This window comes from Leuresthes tenuis, unplaced genomic scaffold (genome assembly GCF_036924035.1).
Source record: "Leuresthes tenuis unplaced genomic scaffold, fLeuTen1.0.hap1 SCAF_21, whole genome shotgun sequence".
Lineage (NCBI taxonomy): Eukaryota > Metazoa > Chordata > Actinopteri > Atheriniformes > Atherinopsidae > Leuresthes > Leuresthes tenuis.
In genome coordinates this window covers 17,466,949-17,487,784 of record NW_027325375.1, presented here as the reverse complement: position 1 = coordinate 17,487,784, position 20,836 = coordinate 17,466,949, and the positions used below count along the sequence as shown (strand labels likewise).

Sequence of the window (20,836 nt, the reverse complement as noted above, 5' to 3'; positions counted from 1 at the left end):
ACCAATCGGAAGGTCGGTGGTCAGTTTGACTAGAAAAGCGCTATACAAGTACAAGTCCATTTACTTGCTTAAACTGTATACATTTGTGTTATGTGTTTGTATTGTTGCAAACAGTTGCAAACAAGCGTGTTAAGGCCAGTTCATGATTTCCATGCCTGCTGTTGCAGATTATAAGCCAAAAGGTCAATTCAGATCAGACTTCTCAAATCCAATTAAAATCTATTTTCATCCCACTAAAATAAAGTCACTTTTTCTCAAATTTGAATTCAATATAGTTGTTAATGACAGTTAATTATTAAAGAAGAGGGAAAAAAGGCCTTGCCAAGGTTGACAACAGATTTAATTGAATCTTCGCTTTGATTCACTCGGTGGTCCTGAGCATGCATGGTATGGTGGACGACAGGGGAGAGGAGAACTCCCTTTTAACAGGAAGAGACCTCCAGTAGAACCAAAATGCCTACAATCTTGCTCGTGACTGCAAATTTTACTCATTAAAGAGGTAAATGGTGACATTGCAACAGCACAGAGAAGAACATCTGTTGTCCTCTTTATGCCATAACAACAGTTAAAAAGCAACACAAAAGAAAACACAGCACCTGACTTTGTAGGTATGAAGTCTATGATCATGCCGGCGTGATCAGATTCGCATGATGTCATTATGGCGCCGTAGAAAAACAAACTACAATTGATTTTGATATTACAAACTAGAAAGAAAAGATACAGAGCATGGGTATGGCAAACTTTTTTTTTTTGTGGTATATAAATGCAAAATCAAATTATTAAAAAAACTACCAAAACAGGCTCCGACCCCACAGAGTTAAAGAAATGTAGAAAACTGAATACCATTATGCACTAACTTCTCAAAACAGAATGTGCATGTACACAGGTTAAAGATTATTACTATTTTTGTTTTCCTGGCTCATTTGCAGTCAGCACTTACAAAACAATCTTCAAATGTTCACAGAGGGATCTGAACTGACCCTTACGGACTTAGGTAGATAACGTCATGCAGTTAACGTCATGCAAACACATATGAAAAGGATTAATTGGCCTTCAGTGGATATCCTCTAATCTAACCTGACTTTTACTCTCTTTTAAAACTGTTTTATACTGCTTTAGTTTTGTTTATTCTTTTGGGAGCTGTGACTGTATTGATGCACAGTGTATTTTTTTTTAACTGTGTAGACTCTAGAATAGAACTGCACAAAATAGACACGCACACACAATGGGCTCTCTGGTATTGAGTGCCTTTCTGCACTCAACAACTAGCAGAGAAACCTAACACCAGATGTTAGCTCAAAGTTCAGGGGTACTTCTGCTATCTTTTACTATTATCACCTCCCTGAGGTGGAGTTTGCCTGACCTCAGAAAGAACAAGGGAAAAAAGGAGCGACATGGATAAAGTACAGACACAGATGAGGGACTGAGGGAGAGAAAACAAACAGCTGGTTGAATCCACTCTGTCATTCGTAAAAAATGAAAACAAATGTGAGGTTAACTCACATTAGTTCTTGATCATAAATGCCTTCAATTTCCTTTTCTTTGCAAAAAAAAAAGAAGAAAAGAAAAGAAATTGATTTCCTACAAACAGCCATGCAGCAGATTTCCATTTGTACAAAGATAACAGGTGTCACTTTCGCCTTCTTTGCCACTGACACATTCAGGCCCCATCATGGGTGACCTGTTACACCCACATACAAAAACACACACACAGAGGCTCATCTGTAGGCCCCAAGAAAAGAAAGGCGCAGCTGGAAGTTTGGCTCACCTTTGACCTTTTAGACTCACATTAATTTGATCATACACAGACACACATGCTGCACACATGTGGACAGATACACAGTTTTTAATGGTCTTAATCCCTGAAGCTAATATTGTCAAATCAGAATTGACTCTTTGTACCACCGTTTCTGGAGGATGGATAGAGTTTAGTAGTTTAGTCTGTCCCCAATAAAGCCCAGCTTACCTATGATGATAAACACACTCCGCCTTATTAGTGTAAACCTCCCACATAGCTGCATGTTGGTTTACAGATTGAGAAATATAATGACACTGAGACATAAATGTTTAGATAAAGAAAATCAACCCGCCTGGAAGGCTGCTGCACTGAGGGTGACTTGGGTTCAATCAGATGTACTTCATACACCCGTTATTTAATTTGAAATGGAAACATGTCGGAATAAAATCCTTTAAGTCAAGTTTGCTAGATTTATTGTATCCCTGGGCAGAGATGGTAATTGATAAATGATGTAGTAAGTCTTTGAGTTAGATGACTGCCATCTGGCAACATACAGCAGCATCCCCTCCCCTAACCAGTGCATGACTGTAAAAACAAGATACAGATATTCTTTGTGGCAATGACAAATGATTTGGGGATTTCTTTTTTTTTTCTTTTCTTACCTCAATGTTCATGTGAGTGCAGCCATTTTTATATGCCACGATTTGAGTCTTTAGTGGATAGTAGGCGGCAGTGGGAATTTTTTTGTGGCTTTTCAGTCTCAAAAAAATTGTGCATCAATACAGTCAAGACAATTTTTAGGAAATTGTTTAGAAATGGACAAGACAGTAAGAGCTTCGGCTACCGGTTGCCATGAGAAAAGCAAGTAGCCTTGGTGGTTGTGTAACCACCTAAACATTTATTGTGTTTAGTCACAAATCCAAAATATAGTCATGCCACAAATTATGGTTGAAAATCTTTAGATGGCTGCGTATCTCTTGATTTCTGTTGGGAAGTGTTCACATAATATGGGGGGAATCATGACCTATAAATGGTCACATATGCAAGATGTAACCATGTGTATCTTTGTAACTACGTAACCATGTATTTGATAACATGTACAATAGTTATAAACCTAATCATGTATTTTTAACTCCTAACCCTGACCATACTCTAGTGAGAGTGCAGTTAAGAAGAAAGAATCAAGAGTGGGAGAGAAGTATAAATGTGTCATGGCTGTTGGAAGTGCTGCACAGGCACTTCCAAACTAGCAATCTTTTTCATTGAGGTCGATGGATGGCAACCTTCACCATCCATTTCTCCCTTTTTTAACACCATTTGTGGCCAGGGGAACACTAAAGAAATGTGGTAAGTGGATGTCATCACATGGGAACACGTATTTAGATGGGCTCATGAATCGAAACTAGCATCTAAACTTGCATTAAAAGCTATATCTGTAGAGGGAACAGAGTAAAGGAAACATTCAGTATGTTTCCTGTACAATATTTGTGCCTGTATTGTAAACCATTTATAGCTGTGGACTAGCTGTAATGAGACTGGGTTACACAATATTGTGGCTGATGTGTGTTTTTTGCAATCAGCTGGGACAACCCTGAACCTTTTATACAGCATATTTAGAATGCAGTGCTTGTATCTATTCCTGAGTAAACATCAACCATATTATCGAGAAGGCAGAACTTTTCCCATTTGCTCATTTGATTTAAAATTTGTCGAAACATACGGTGTGTGAACGTGGAGCAAGGTTTTTCTTAAAAACATGTACCCAACTTTCTGCCAATTCATAGCTAAGCACAAACTTTTTTCAAACATTTATCTCCACTTTGATAAATGTTCCTGATGTGAGAATCTAATATTGAAGACCTTTGATCTCTGAGGGAGTTCACTTCTCCCTCAGAGGCTGTCGTCATGATGGATAATTCAGAGCGCCCCTATTGATCTCCTCTTCACAGCACTTTTTACTCTCACAGATGGACTAATCAATACTCATAATCAGAACTGCTCCCTGTGTCTGCCCACAAAACACTTGCACATGTAAACATAGATTGAGTGTTAAACTACAACATTGACCAATTTGGATTGCAAGCACACTGAAAAAAATAACCGTAATACATTTGGTTTTCTCACCCTCCTAATTTAGAGCCTGAAATTAAAGTGTGGCTGTGATTTATAATTTCAGAATTTTGCAAAATTAATGCAACACATTTTACTTTTGGCTGTACAACATGAATGCAGATGCATGAAAAATACAAGCCCAGATTTTTTTTTATCCCTTATGTCTCTTTCACATACCCTCAAACATGAAATACAAATTGAAAACAATAACCAACAATGGAAGCAAACCCTCAGATTCCCAGCACCCACTCCCAATGATATATTGTTTGACATCGGTCTTAGAGTCCCGCACACTCATCAAAAACTAAATTAAATCCTGTGGTTCCAGTTAAAAAAGAGACTAAGCTAAATTCCACTCTCTGTGTCACATTGTCATGTTTTTTTTATTACAACAACCACCTAAATTCCTTAAATGTAAATATAAACACACGTCTGATTCCATTCTGGGAGAAATTCTGTAGCAGAAACACAGATGCATCCTTTTAAACACTTCATTCTGTTTTTGCTAGTTAGAGGATTTCAAATTACACAGAGGGGTGTCCCTGAGGCAACTGTGGGCCACTCGCTCTTCATCATTCCTCCTCTCATTCACCCAAAAACCCAACAGCCTCAGACAGCCTCAGACAGCCTCAGACAGCAGCCCTCTGTCTCAGGTCCAAATCAAGGCCATGTTTGTGTTCTCTTTCTCCTTAATTACTGTTTTTCTTCATCTGTGAAGCAAAATTACAACTGGGAGACAATAAGTGATAGTCACTGCTCTCTTTATATTACAGACCTCATGGTATAAATCACAGATGATGGCCTCGAGAAAACTTCACTTTCATGGATTGTGTTTTCTCGCTTGTTGAAGTTTTAGCTTTGCTTTTGCAGTAAAAAAAAAAGAACAGTTGTAATAGCAACACTAAAATTCCTGAATGTGATTGCTGATCAAGGATAATTTACAAAGGTGCTAACGTCCCTTTTAAAGAGTCAATTACTGAGGGCCGAGTTGCTTCTATGATGAACATGACCACTGACTGACCACAGCTCTGTAGGTGGTGAACATGCACACTTTTCCCCTGTTGCCAGCCACTGTTATTAGCTTCCCTGTTAGTAGATAGCAACAATAAAATCTCTGGTATTTCACACATAGGCAGATCTGTTGCAAGCAGCTGCCGCACCGGCCAGAGTGCGTTTCGCTGAGGTCTCGGCCACAGACCGAGAGACCAGGTTTAAACGGCTATAAATATTTAACAATAAGTAAAAAAAATATGTCTGATTTCTCCTGTGATTAGGCCAGCTGTCAGTCAGGGCCCGGCGGATTCACTTTAAAAACAACCTTTAAAGGAGGAGGAGAGGCAGACACTGACACATACAGGAGAGGAGCACATGAGCAGACATACTGTCGGGCTTTGCGCAAGATAGGATCACTACCATCTAAATCTCCTCTGTCTCCTATCATTCCTCAGAGAGCAGTTAAGTGATGTCATCCCTCACTGTGCCCCTCTACCTTTCTGTCCATCCCTGTAAGTGGCGTTTTATCTCCTCCGACTACACTTTTAACTTTTGATTCAGTCAAATTTCTCTCATTCTACCTGATTTTGGAAAAGACTCGGTTACCTGTAGCTAGATCTACTTCTGATAGGCTTGGACTCATAGCTGGCTTGTTCTGCTGGAGATTTTAGACTGCACCGCTGATAATTTGAATCTAAAGCGTTGCGCTAAATGTGTCTGAAAGGCAAACCATAGTAAGCTTATAACTGGAGAAAAAAGAATGGGGGAAAAAAAGAAAGATAAGTAGTCATGTGAAACCATAGCTGCCAATAATTTTAGATAATTGATGGGTTTAGGCCAAGTAGTCATGGGTTCCAGCTTCTTGAATGGCAGAAATCCCTGTCTCTACATCTGTGTAAAGTAAAGGCTTCTGAGGATCCATATAGTCCATGCTTCGTCTTGGCAAAACAGCCCAAAGAAATCTTTGATGATGTTAGATCTTGATTTCCCTTGACTCAAATTTGACTTCTTAAAGACTTGATCTGTTTTGATGTTGCCTTCAGTTCAACACGGTAGAGGCAGAATAGGAAAAGCTGTATTGCATTAACTGTAGTTTGTTTGAGTTTTTTATTTAAAAAAAAAAAGTTGTGTTTGATTTATTTGTACAAAGCATCATGCATGCTTGTGTCAATGCCCTTCTTGATGATTCAAAACCAAAGCTTGGAGTTTAAGTAGTGAGTGACATCATGTTGTTAAACCAACATAGGTAAACCATGCCTTGTGTCCTTTAACATGAGATTGAGCCCAAAGATAAACTTCCTAACAAACACCCCATATGTTAATGTTAACCACCACAGGCTGAAGCAGTAACTCTGCATCTTAGTTTACTGTTTAGCTTTGGCTCATCAACAAATATGTTTGCCACCGTGTAAATACAAGAATGTAAATGTGTGGACGACAGGAAAAGAGGCACAGGGAGTTTTTGGTAAACATCATCCCTTATTATGCTCATTGATGATTTTAGCATTCTTTCTTCCAAATATAGAAATCAGTCTCGCTCGCTCCATCTCTTTTACCTCCCTCCCCTTCTTCTCTTCCCTTCCGTGGTTTGATGTGCGTAATCATTTCCAGCCATGAACTCCACATGAAAGACAACAAGCACTTGCCATAATAGGGTGCTGAAAGAACGAGCGAGAGAAAGGACAGAAAATAGGCAAGGGACTATAAAAGAAGAGGGGAGGTCAGGGGAGGAATGGAGATTGAACGAGTAGGGAGATGAGGCCTCAGTCCTCCTCATTCCCATCTCAAGGTCTCATGTTATCATTAGCCTGGCCTTTTGTTCTTTTGCCAAACTATTTCCCCCCTGTTCGTTCCATCTCCCACCTTCCCCTCCCCTCTCTCCTTCTCTGCCATATATCTTAATTGTACCCATAGTGCCTTAACTCATTGGCAACAGAGAAGTAGAAATTCATTCGGAGACTTGAGAATGCCTAGTTTGAGGAATGCTGCTCACTTGGGAGCAAAAGAATGTATCAGTGGAAAAAGAGCAACAAAGGTAAATTAATTCTTTAGTTCCATCTGACAGTGCATCACTTGTTATAACTTTTAACCCAGACTATTATTGCAGTTTGTTGTAAATAACTTCAGACTGTGTCCAATTATCCAACATGGATGGATTCCATTCACAAGCTCCAGAGTCATCATGCTCATACATGGTCAGTGCTGCTTCTGGAAAAAAATGATTTATTTTTTAAAATGTATTTTCTTAATAGTGATTGTACTGTAGAGTCAGCTCAACTCAGCCCAGATGGATTTATACTTTTACTGTTTACAGAACATGAAGCACAGGTGTAAAGATTAAAAAAGCACAGTTGTAGAAAAACACGAGTGAGACTTATACAGTAGCTGAAAGCAATTTGCAAAAGAGCAGTAAAATGCAAATAAAATTAAAAGTATCCAAAAATATGGAGTTCATCAGAACAATTTACAACAAATTACATCTTATTTGGTAATGAGTTAATTGAATACAGGGAAAAACAGCAAACAAAATAAACTCACGCAAGATTCACACTCACTAATTATAAGCTCTGTCAAATACAAAAGTTTTGAGCGCCAATGTAAAAACTTCCTATATCCACAGTGAGAGCTGGTTTCATAGAAAAACCTGAAAGCTAACAATCCCTGGAAACTCAAGCACGGCAGCATTCTTTAAGGAGGGATGGAGTTTGGTCATTGGCTTTGTATCGGATAAGAAGGATTTAGGGAGCCACCGTAAAGAGGATTATGCAAGATAAATGATATCTCTCTTGACAGTACCAGTCAGTACTCTGGGTGCAACTGAAAGGAAATTCAGGGAATTATTTGAACTTTTTTTTTTTTTTTTCAATAGTCTAGCTTTAATGTGATAAATGCATGGACAAGTTGCTCTTTATTTAGATATTTTACCCAGATGAAAAAAAAGGATAATGCCATCCAGAGTAACTAGATGGTGAGATGTCCAAGACCAAAAATATTTACCTTGTTACTACCCCATACAAAAAAGTAGGAAATGACAAGCCATCCGGGCCAATATCTCTCCATGACAAGCCTGTATTTTCTGTTAATCATTAGTTTTTTTAGGTTCAGTCGTTAGATAGAATGCAAGTGTATGTTTAATTTCTTGATTATATTGCCAAAATGAAGCATTTACAGAGAGAACAGAATAGGTCCAGAACCCCATGGAACACCATAACTTACACTGGTGTGTGTGTAAGAAACTTCATTTATATGTACTGGAAAACTGGAATAATACTTTACTTATAGTTGGATAACATTTGCATTGATATTCAGGCCTGACACCATCCAAAGGGAAGAGGTAGATGAGATCGGGATGACTCTGTGTTTTCCTGGTTTTACTATAAAAGCCTGTAAAAACTCTCTCTGCCTTGCTTTCATGAGAAGCCATAAAAGTCCTGAGCCGCAGTAGAGCTGCAGCTGTGTCCGAGAAGCTGCACGTCGACTCTCTCTGACACTAACCAATGTTTTACAGAGACAAACTGCAGGGAACAGCAGGATCTATTCTGGACCAGCGCCCACATCTGGAGAAGATGAGAACAGAGTAGTGGAAAAAAAGAGCAATGATAGAATATGGCAAGAAGAATAAAGCCATGAATGTAATGAAAGAGTGAAGGACAGAATAAGAAAGGAGTGAAAAGAGCAAAAAGAAAAAACAAAACATAATCCAATATAGAAGTATAAGTAAATTAGAGCTGAAACACATCAGCTGATGTAAATGCCTTCTTTCTTGAAGTTTAAAAATATGCGTGCAGTACAAAGTGTACATTTTTGGACCCGTGATGTAATTAGACCAACCTGTTAATCTGCTCCATTTTCCACTCGGAGGAGCATACCCTCCCTGCATCATCAAACATCCCTTACAGATGAACCTGGGTGATGTATGTCGAGTGTTTGACAGGAACGTATGAGGTGTGTGGCTGAGATCTAAGCAGACCCACGCAGAGACATCGCCTTTATCTGAAGGGTAATGAGAGTGACAGAAGGAGCATAAAGACAACAAGACTGAAAAAAGAGTGTAGTAGTGAGGAATAGTGAGGCAGGTAAATGATTAGCTCTGGATCTATGCTTGTGCTCCAGTGAGTGATCATTCCTCTTCTTACTAAGCCAGGGATGAATGTGTCTCTACAGACTAAAAGCTCCAGGCCTGAGTCCTGGCTCTGATTCTCGGCACGCTCTTCCCAACTGTTTTTCGCATTGTCCTTTCCAGGCTGGCTGCGTGAGGCGTTGGCTGTCTTTTAACAGCTGCATAGTTGTGAATCAATTAACTTCATAACAGGTCAATCTGTGCTTACAGTTTAGTTCTAAAGATTGGGAGGTGATTAACTGTAGCAGTGCATTTTGAAGTAAATTCTGTTTTTTTCTGTGGAGCAAAGCTGCTCATTTTTTATGTTGTGGCAGCCAGGTTAACGATGCATCTGTTTTGATGGATGTGAGTCCCCCGTCCCCATGAAGTCTGAAGTCTTCAGCTAGATGTGGCCTTCAAGATTTTGCTTCGTCAAATAAATGCATTCTTTTGGTAAAAAGACCCCTGATAAGGAAAGGGGTAAGACCAGAGTCAAAACTGGTTTAACTTTTCTAAGATAGCCCTAAACATTTTTAAACTCCTCCAAGTTAGGTTTTACTTTCAATTTTTTTCAATTGGTTTTGGTTTTTCTACAAAAAAGCTGAGCCTCAAAGAACTACTTTTATTTTTGCTAATCTTACTGTAATCAGAGAGCCTTCACTTCTCATAAATCATTTTCTCTAAAAACTTGGATTTTCTTACATCAGGTGTTCCATCAGAGCTCCCAAAGAAATCCCTTACACGGTTTTACAAGATTTTGCCCGTTAACTGCAAATTGTGTATACATACAATTACAGCAAACCACTTTCCAAATGTCAACCACTGGTGAGACATATACAACTTTCCAGGCAGCCTCTAGTTTCACTTTGTTTCAATAAAAAAAAGGAAAAATCAACATGAAAAACGTCCTTTCATGGAATAATGGCCACCATATGATGCATTTGTATTCCAGCGGCACATTGCATCTATAAAGGTTGCATCATCCAAGTAATGCTAACAGCAAGTAAAAAGATGCTGCAGAGGTTCAGATTCTTGCTGTAGAGCATCCACCTCAACAAGGCAAACAAACTTTCAGTTATCAACAATGCTCATAACAACCAGACCACCCAGCTGTTGATCTTATACAGCTGGGTGTATAACTAATACTATTTCAGACAAGCACAAGATCTACTATCCTAAACAGCAAGAGATTTAGATGGTGAAAAGCATAGACTGTCGTCTTTATTTGTGTTGCTATGTACTTGGATGTTTCCTGTAACAGGATGACTCTGGAGAGCACAATAAGGAATAGTCATGCAGAGATGAGTCTGAGTTGCTGCTCCTGGATCAGAAAGCAGGCTCCAGTGTGGGAGGGGTTCCTCTCTGGCAAACACCTTCGGTCTGGCCTTCCAAATTTAAGAAGACATGTTGAGTATGGATGATTATGAGAATAACTTTTTGGTTCCAAAACTTTGTCATTTTTTAAAAGTTGAGATCTGTGTTCTAGATGCAGAAAACAGAAGCAAAGTGGAGGAGGAGATTTTAGTATCTAATCTGAACCAACCTACTGGCCTACGTAGTTTAAATTGAGCTTTGGTGTCATGCTCTCAGATGAATTGACAAGGTCAAAACATAAGGTTCACAAAGCAGAATCTTATATGCTTTGTCATTTTAGGTAAGATTGATGTAATTTTCTTCTGCTCGACATTTCCAAATGTTGTGTTTTGTCATTGCTGTTATGAATTAGAGTCTTGAAGTTCTGTGTTTGTTGTGTCTGTTGTGTCACTCATTTAGTTATTTCTCTTTTCAATTTACTGGTTTGGCAGCTGAAGTTCAACAACATCACCGCTGTGTATAGTATGAAACCACAGAAAAACCCAAATGATTACATCTTTAATTTCAATAGCTCCCATGGTTTCCATGAAAGAGCATTTGCACAGATTTCTTGTATAACCTTGTGTTTGTCTTGCATGTTTTGGCAGCATGAAGAATCTGCACCATACTGCGTAGGGTTTTAAAAGTTTAGAGTGTGTGGAGAATCGATGTCCTGCTCTTCTTCTTGTTCCCAGCCTCGATGCAAATCCTTTCCCATCGGAGTCTCAGTTTAAAAAATGACTTCCAAGTGTGTTCATGTACACAGTGTAACCACAGACTTTCAACAAACACTGTAATGTCTCCTCTCTTTCCTTATCCAGGCCGGAATCCCTCTCGGTCTTCTTTAGTGGGGACTGACATTAAAGGTAAAGGTGACGATGAAGTCATCCTATGACCAAGGGGCAGCCATGGGTGTTAAAATCCATTTAATTAGATTTAGTGAAAAAGGATGGGGTCATCCCCCTATGCAAACGGGTGTGTTTGAGTTTGTACGCAGTCATCCAGTTCTCATCCCCACAGGTGGCTAATCCATCACAGACTGTCAGGAAGATACAGCGAACGCTGAGACATATGTGTAGATCCCAAAAGATAGTGCTAGTCTCAACACTGCACTCCATAGCAAGTCCCAGCAATGATCTAGAACTCCCCAGTGTAAACACTGACCAAAAGAAGAGGTACAATGTGATCCCTCAAAAAACACAACTGTCTAGTTTTGGTGATACAGCTACTAATAACCCTTAAGGAACTGGTCTAATGTTCCTGTTTTAATGTTCCATAAGAACAACAGTATGAGTCAAGGTGGTAGTGTTTTTATCTGTATATAGCCAATTGGTATGCGTAATGCTGAAGACATGTGTTGGTTAGATGTAAGGAGGGCCACTGCAGACCGGATGTCTGTTATGGTGGTCCTGTCCTCTGTGGGGTTCAGGGCCAGGGCACGTTCAGATGTGTGATGAAAACGTTAACTTTTACAGCTGTTTTTTTGTTTTTTAATGTTTTAACATAATTTTGGATGTGGTCGAAAACACTATATCAACACCATTAAGCATCTATAGAAAAGAAGACCTTTGTGCTACTTATATAATGATACTACTAAAGAATATTGTAGCCAATATGGCAAAAGAAAAAGAAAAATGAGCTTCAACAATAATTCAAGGTTCCACATCCGAACAGTCACTGTATTCATGTTCATCTTAAGTTTGACTTAAAACTTTCTTTTCTTTATTATTTCTTTAATTATTAGACAAAAATTAATCATATGAGAATTAGTGACTGTTTTTTTCACTTAATTTTAGAGATTGATTCCTTAAATTCCTAGACCCTTCATTATAAATGACTCTCTGACTGAGTGTGTATTACACCAAAACGAAATGTTTGTTCGAGTGAAATTACAAATCTAACAATTCAGATTTCACAGAGGCTCTGTGTGAAAGAGGAAGTGATGTTATAAGCCACATGTACACATGTAGCTTGCCTTCAGTGCTTCCTGATCTGATCTGATCAGAAGAATGAGGTATGATCCAAGAGCACACGGGACATTTTCTTTTTGTTTTTGGCAAGAAAAATCTTTGTTGTATTATGTGTTTTCCAAGTATTTCAGTAGATTTGTTGTGGCATATATATGCAAGTTAAACCAAATGTGTTAATGGCTGGTCCATTGAATTTCCCCTTTTTTTATACTTTGTGTAAAATGTAAATATACAGTACAGTAGAGTCCAGTGATTTGCAAATCATTTAAATACTATAATGATTAGAAAGAGGTATGATACAATACTACAAATGTTGTAACTTAGCCCAGGTTCGAGTACTAGTCTGAGGCCCTTTGCTGCATGTCTTCCCCCACTCTCTCTGCCCCCTGTCCTGTCCAACCACTGTCAAATAAAGGCCACTAGACCACTTAAAAAAAAAAAAGAAACACTTTCCATTATCACTGTATGGGTTTACGTTTCTGCACATGGCGTGAGTAACTTGCCCATCATCAGAGACCTCATTTATGCTGAGTGATATATACAGGTTTAAGAGGAACATGTGTTTCCATTCAAATAACGCATTTTTCAGTGAAGAAGTTGCTTTTTTCAGCAGGATAAGGCCAGGTCATTTGAGAGATTTTCTTATTGTTTAACCTAACACTCAACCTCTGTCAAAACTCTTTTTTATTCCTTATTCTTCTGTACAGGACCTTGCAGTTCCCTGCCTCTGTTTCCTTGGTTACACAGCACCACCTGTCTTTTTGCCATTTTGTCAAAACACATCACGGAAGAGATTTCTCTCTCTTTTTTTCAAATTGTATATCCGTGATCTATAAAGGGGGAATCGCTCTCACATGTGCTCAGTTTTATAGTACTCTGGAAGTCATAACAAGTAGTGCTGTGGCGTGTGATATTTGGACAAGAGCAGATGTACAGACCTATGGGGTTACCGTATTACGGGACATTATTGTGATAACAGAAAGTCCCTGAGCTCATATATAAAAACTGTGACACTTCGAGAATTTCTTTCATGCAGATTTTCTAACCTGCTGGGTGTGATGCTGTTGTGCTTCTTGAAATCCCGTCTCAAAGGCCATTTGACACTGATGGAGCGTCTAAGTCTTAACTTGTGTCTCTTTTTTTTTTTTGCCTTAGGTGTCAGCCACAGATGAGGACCGTGGTTCCTTTGGTACCATATCCTACACCCTGACTTCAAGCTCTGGAGGTATATTGCAGGCACCCTTTACCATTGACAAGGAGACTGGCCAGCTTTGCACAAGCACAGCTCTTGACAGGGACGAGGCATTGGACCAGTTTGATTTGACTGTCACCGCAACAGATGGCGTAAGAACATTTTTTCTTTGATGCTATATTTTCTACATGTTTTTCCTGACAATAAAGCAAATAAGCATTTTTTTGCAATCAAAGCGTAATTGTTTTGACTGAAGTTGACCCCTGAAGGAGACCAAAAATTTCAACCGCAGTAAGTGCTAGATCACTAGCAAGAAAGACAATGTATTTGTAGAACTGTGTTTTCTTCATGACCAAACACATTGCCTGCTTCAAATGGAATACTTCTGATCAAATGTTTATGCTGAGAGCAAATTAATGATGTGCACAGCTCCTCTGAAATGAATCTGATCAAAGTGACAGTCGTAACGTTTGAAGAAGAACGCATCCTTAAAACTCCATTGCTTTCAAAAATAGAGGAACAACAGCATGGTAAAGCAATCAGAGGAAAACAGAATACAGGGAGGTAAAAAGCAAGAAAACAAACCATTTAAAGAATGTATCAAATCACATTTAAACACTCTTTGTTCAAGGGTCATCCCATTAGTCAGATATACATGTATCAATTAATCACAATGGATGCGTTTGAAATAGAATAAAAACTCATGACCGTTGTTATGATTTATAAGTGTTCCTCACACAGTCCCACATGCCCAACTCAATCCATATAGTGTCTGTTCCCTTTTGTCTCAGCTATCCCAGTTTATGGTCACATAAAACTAAGCCCGCAAATGAATGAGTACAAATTTTTTACTTTGCTGACAAATGCATAAAGTGGCTGATTGGCTCCATATTTAATGGGTCATCAACAGACAACTCATCTGTCTGGCTTTTTTTTTTTTTTTAGTGCCGCTCATATTCACAGTTTAACACAGATTTATGGTCTGAGTTCAATAACAAAAGTCTTGGATTGTCCCTTGTCTCCAAAGGGATGAAAACAAATTTTTTGCTGTCGTTGGAGATATACTGTGCAGTCAAAAAAGGGAGATTGTTTTGATACCACAACAATTCTTATAATGCAACGCCCATTTATCTTCACTAATGGTTGAAGGAATGTTATATCATTAGTGTTGATGCCTGCTCATATGAGTTTGCACATTCTGCTAGCTTTTATCTGAATGTGGAAAACCAAAGTAATTGTTTTATTCTTTTCTCTAACAGGGTGGTCTGAGCTCAGTAGCCCGTGTTAGAGTCACAGTGTTGGACATCAATGACAACAGGCCCACCTTCTATCCAATCCTGTATACTGTCAGTCTCAGTACCCACAGTGCCCCGGGAACTTCCGTTGTCAAGGTAACAGCCAATGACCCTGATGCTGGGGAAAACGGCAGGGTGATCTACCGTACAGTACCTGGAGGGGGCTCAACTTTCTTCACCCTTAACAAGGACACAGGTGTGTGTGTGTGTGTGTCTGTGTGTGTGGGTGTGAGAGTCTGTGTTATTTCTATAATTAATAAAAATGTGTATTATTTTTCCTTACGATGCTAAAACTCAGTAACATATCTCTTCATCTGCTAATTTTTTTATTAGTATTTCCCTTTATCCACAAATTATTTATTAATAGATGAAGAGAGATTTGTATGCTTTAGCAGTTAAAACATAGATTGTTGTATCACATGTTATTTTCTATATTCTGTAAGCTTCAAGACACTTTTATCCCTGTTTTAGAGTACTGTTTTAGGCTGAGTCAAATGCTCTCTTGACTTCAAAGCCAGTGTAGTGAGAATGCTTTTTAACATTTTAAACCAAAGTATACTCTGTCCATCTTCCTTTGCAGGAGTGATTTCTCTCTCTCGCTCGCTACATGGCAAAGCCAACACTGTCATTTCCATGGTGATATCAGCTGAGGATGGCGGTGGTCTGATGGCACCTGTTAATGCCCGTGTGAATGTCAGCATAGTGGGAGGCTCCGTGGCATCTCCAGTGTTTGAACAGGCGCAGTATTTTTTCACTGTGTCTGAGGATGTTCTCAGGGGAACAGCAGTGGGGATGGTCCGCGCTGCTACTAAGACAGGTGAGAAAACTTGTAATCACAACTAAATGTCTCCTATCTTTATGTCTGTCCTGCCCTTGGCCATTTTGTTTGCTTTCAATACTCATATGGGAACCAGTATAATGCAGTGTAACTGTTTCTAACTTGGATACGGATACATACGGATTCACTTATCTCTTTGCTCCTTGATGCAATATTCACACTCTTTAAAAGAGCTTGTAACAAGGTTAACAAATTATTGCCATCTAGTGGCCAAGTTGGTGATAGCAACCATGTCAAAGGAAGTCTACCCTCTATCTAGTAAAATTACATCTATTTCTTAAAGTTTTTGGTTATTTGTGGGTTTTTTTCTCAACTCTCTTTTGTTCCCCCTGTTTTACATTTAGGTATATCTAAAGGTATCTTCTACTCTATCTCATCTGGAGACCCTGATGGCTTTTTCACAGTGGACAGTGCTTCCGGTACCATTCGCACAGCCCTTCCTCTCGACCACGAAACCTGCTCCAGTCTTGACCTGGAGATCCAGGCACGCTACGGCTCTCCTCCAGCCTATGGAACCAGCCGGGTGCACATAACTATTTCAGATGTAAATGACAACGCCCCTACCTTCCTACCTTCCTCATCGGAGTCACTCCTTTTGCCTGAGATCACCAAAATGGGGACTGTAATCTACCGTATTCAGGCCACAGACAAGGACTCTGGTCATAATGGGCTGCTTAGCTTTGACTTAGTCTCTGCTGGGGCTGCAGGCAGCAGTGGCCAGAGAACATTTGGTGTTGATCGTGGCAGTGGGGAAATACGTCTGATTGGAAGTCTCTCGTATGAGAGTGTTCCACGCTATGATCTTCAGGTGATTGCCAAGGATGGAGGAGCACCTCAGCTCAGCTCCACCTTCACACTTGTGGTCCACATCCAAGCACAAGATGCACATGGCCCCAAGTTTGACACACTCACCTACCGAGTAGAGCTACGGGAAAGCACACAACTCAACACTCGTTTCCTCCAGGTTCGAGCTCTCAATAGAGAGGCTTCTGGAAATGGTGGAAGCTCATCCTCTTCCTCCTCCCCTATTTCCTATCGCCTCAGGCCTGATGGTGATGCTGCTGGATTTGGCATCATGCCAGACAGTGGTTGGCTATTTGTTCGGAGCTCTCTTGATCGAGAAGTCAAAGATATGTACCTGCTGACTGTCCTCGCCACGTCAGGCCCCGGAGGAGCAGGGAGAACCGGCAGTGCAGCTGTCAGAGTGACTGTAACTGATGAGAATGACAATTCCCCACGACTGAGCCAGGAGAGGGTGTTCCTGGCTGTCAGAGAGAACTTGCTGGCAGGGACAGGCTTTGGCAGGGTATCTGCTACAGACAGAGATGCAGGACTAAATGCTCGACTCACCTACAAGCTGCTCCACTCAGACAAGCACTTTCAGATCAACTCACAAACAGGTGACAATAAGCATGATAACAACAGCATAACTTAATTATGTTTTAATTTGATTATACACTTGATACTGTTTATTTGAATTGTGTTAGACCAAATTAATTGTTACTTGTAAGCAGCTGTAATTGGGATCAAATTTCACGTAAGGTAATTATGATTTGCTCTCTCTCAGTAAAACCATTGAACTTCTCCTTCTGGGAATTTCTATTTTGTTTTAGGCGAGATCAGCACCCGCCTTGCCCTGGACAGAGAGCAGCAGTCCAGCTATCAGCTGGTTGTGGTCGTGCAAGATGGGGGTACGCCTCCACGCAGCGCCACTGGTACTGCTCATATCACTGTGCTGGATGAAAATGACCATGCCCCAATTTTCACTCATGTCAGGCCTGACAGAGAGCTGCTGCTTCAGGTAGGAATGGAGGGGGATAAATTAGTCAAGGAGTGATCTAGCACCTTGAGTAATCTCTTATACAATGTTGGAAAATGACTCCTTAATGGAGGTCATATTTGTGCAGGTATTCCTGCATAATCAAACAGAGTACCATTCCTCAAGTGTACTTAAGTGTACTTACTAAATTTTCCTGAAGATCTTCTATAGTCAAGCAGAAGTTTTGCAATTCTTTTAGCAATTCTACTTGTTCCCTCTGAAAAATCTCTGTGATCTTCTTGACCTAAACATAAGTGTTTATAAAGTTACTTAAATATTCATTGTGATGCAACATAACATTGCTTTTTGAGTATCGATTGTGTCAACTCTCAGCTAGGCAGCTACTTAGCTATCACCCTATCAGGCAAAATGTGAAACCTTGGTGAAAGTTCACAGAGAGCTCCATTCTCTTTGATTGCCCAAACTTTTGCTTGGTTCACCTTCAATTTTTGTGATATTCTAAAATAGTTTTAACTTTCAACTTATGGCCCAGCTCTTATGGGTCAACTTCTATTCAACTACCAATAGAAATTTGAAGAAACAGTTTAATTTCACTTTATAGTATAAGGGCAGATGTTATGAATGCGATGTATGTGTAGTATGTTTGAGAAAAACAATAATATGATAACAATTTTAAATGCAGGTTACAGAGGGGCTTCCATCTGGGACAGTGGTGGGGACAGTGACAGCTAAAGACCCAGATGAAGGAGAGAATGGCACCATATACTACACTTTATCAGGTTAGTCATGGAAATCGTCTTACTGTTACATGTTTACAGATTAATCTGGTCACCATAGCATTCATGTAACCATACACTGATGTCACTGGTTTCTTTGTTTTTTTCTTGACTGGCTCTCCCTTGCATCGTTTTAAGGCTCCAGAGCGGAGCGTTTCTCCCTTAACCCCACTAGCGGTGAACTCAGAACCGCTTCCCCTCTGAGATGGGCGGAGCGAGCCGAGTATGCCTTTACTGTGACTGCTGCTGACCACGGCACACCAGGCCTCACCTCTGACTGCCAGATACGAATACAGGTTAATATGATCTGTACATTTTTCACATGTATTTCCTAATCACCTCTAAGGTATTATATGATTGGAACCAAAGGCCAGTCTGGTGAGCACACTTAAAACTGTCTCATCTGCACACTATCTCAATCTTTTTGCATTACTTTCTCTGAGCAATTTCCTAAATTTGTGTGAACAGTGTAACAGTGTAACTGTCAATGAAGCTGGAAAAGAAGGTAGAAATGAGAAGGAGGGAAGTTGAACGAATGCCTATGTAAACAAAAGCGCGTATCCAATCTTGAGTGTGTTTCCTGATCCAAAGGTCAGCAGGGTAACCAAAACCCACGGTGCAAAACCCCGAGCTGTGGGACTCTGCCGGGCTGGACTGAGCTAATTTTCTGAACTTTCTGTTAGAAGGTCTCCCCTGCATATCAACGTACAATATTAGGAATTCAACAGCAGGAGAAAAAATGTGTGCTAAAGAAGGGTGGTGGCTTGCTTTGACGCTTGGGAGCTCTGTGTGTTTGTGTGATGTGATTTCAGAAAGGAAAGGGATGCTAATTGCAGCAGGAGTGCTTGCCTTAGATTTCGCTTGTGCACTGCTTGTGTGACAGTGTGATTAGACGGAGGGGAAACAGGCACCTTGGAATCAAACGCTCCCAGATGAGATCTGATGAGAGCCAGCTGCATCAAATCACACTGAGGGAAAGGGAACACACAACACTGCACAGTAGCAGGCACTAATATACATGCACGCACAAAGACACACTCAAACACTTTAAGTAACATTTCAAAATAAGGATTTTGAGATAACATTTCACATAGCTGTGGATAGAATCTGGCACAGAGATATTGTATACCACAAGTACTACAGTACATGTAGTAGACAGCATGAATAGGAAAAGTAGTTAAAAAGCACAAATACTGCAATAAAGTTGCTTGCACTGCGAGGTAATTTGATAAGCTAATATTCGTTTGAGCAAATAGCTTTGTCTGCTTGTGTAGTCCTACCATCCTGTGAATATGTGTCAACAGCTTAAATAAACCACAAACTTCAGTTCATTGCATTCGGTTAATGCCTTTGCAACTCCATAATAAACAGAAACAGTTTTTCTTTGGCGGACCAGTCTGTCATTCTAAATTATGCACATCATCCACATCACTTCCCTCTTATTTTAGGTTCATCCTTTATTATGACAACAGACAAAAATATAGATCGTTGCAACCCGATTGTACCTCGAGGGTGTGTATGGATGGTTCAAATCTACATTTGTTTGCTATCTTAAGAGCTCTTTGATGTGTCCCAGAACAGGAAAGACCCTGAGGCTGTTCAGTGGGCCGAAGCCCCTCTGGCACATATTTGTTTCCCTTTAGCCCAGACCGAAACATGTGGAGGTTGGTTATTGCTGTGCATTTTTTGAAGTGAAGTATTTACAGTTTCCCCCGCTACCACACCCATCATTCTTTTGTTTAGGTCACAGACCCTGACTCATGTTAAAGCCAGAATGCCGCAGTGTCAAGATATTTACTGGAAGCATTGCACATAATGCCTTCATCTACAATGAAAATGTCTGAGAGGGTTATTATAGTAATGACAACAAAACAGAAACAGACTACAGCCCAAGGCCATGTTTAGAGATGGGTTGGATAAAAGACACATAGCTTCACTGTCTGCAGAATGTCAAAAAGGAATCTGATCCAGTCACATACAACAGCACTTGCCTTTACGATTTGCTCCTTTGCTTCGTTGAAATGATACGCTGAAAGGTTTTCTAGTTTGTTTCAGTGTATTTTACCTGTGATCCATGGTTGTTTAATGTAAAAAATTCAATGTGATTGCAATCTAAATCACCACTATTAGGTGATGAAATTCACTCAGTACTCAGAAAATATGTGTTTTTTACTCTAGTTTGCTTTCCCTTAGGTTCTCAGCTCCTCCAGGTCCATACCTAAGCCCAGTGTCCTGTCTATGACCCTGAACACAGTTGAAGGGGCTCCTCCAGGCACGATCATCGGTTCAGTTCGCTCACATGACCACCATGAATCAGCTATTCTGGAAGACCAGGTTACCTACCTGGTAGTGGGAGAGACAGACCGGGATGGGACTTTCATGGTAGACCGTCTAAAGGGCGACGTGTACCTGGTGCGTGAGCTGGATTATGAGAAGGGATCGAGATATACACTGCACATCGAGGTGTCTGACTTCTCCCAGGCGTTTCCTAGCAGTCACCTGGTGGAGCTGGATATCAACGTGCAGGATAGCAATGACCATGCCCCTCAGTTCTCAGAAGACCCTGTTACCATTGTTATTGCAGAGAACTTAGAGTCAGGGGCTTCCATATATACATTCCAGGCTGTGGATCAGGTGGGAAAGTGAAATATTCACTCTAACTTTGTGCCATTGTATAACATCTGTATGTT

At 40.1% G+C, this 20,836-nt stretch overlaps 1 protein-coding gene across 2 annotated transcripts in view; it reads left to right on the top strand.

Moving 5' to 3' along the window:
- The window catches only part of dchs1b (dachsous cadherin-related 1b), an 83,585-nt gene that overhangs the window by 50,065 nt on the left and 12,684 nt on the right, over positions 1 to 20,836 (top strand). For both annotated transcript variants that reach the window (XM_072374487.1, XM_072374486.1), the window contains exons 5-12: positions 13,421 to 13,609; positions 14,717 to 14,948; positions 15,333 to 15,569; positions 15,935 to 16,990; positions 17,204 to 17,391; positions 18,053 to 18,149; positions 18,285 to 18,442; positions 20,340 to 20,780. In XM_072374487.1, the coding sequence (XP_072230588.1) occupies positions 13,421 to 13,609; positions 14,717 to 14,948; positions 15,333 to 15,569; positions 15,935 to 16,990; positions 17,204 to 17,391; positions 18,053 to 18,149; positions 18,285 to 18,442; positions 20,340 to 20,780 (2,598 nt within the window). The remainder of the gene's footprint in view (positions 1 to 13,420; positions 13,610 to 14,716; positions 14,949 to 15,332; positions 15,570 to 15,934; positions 16,991 to 17,203; positions 17,392 to 18,052; positions 18,150 to 18,284; positions 18,443 to 20,339; positions 20,781 to 20,836) is intronic.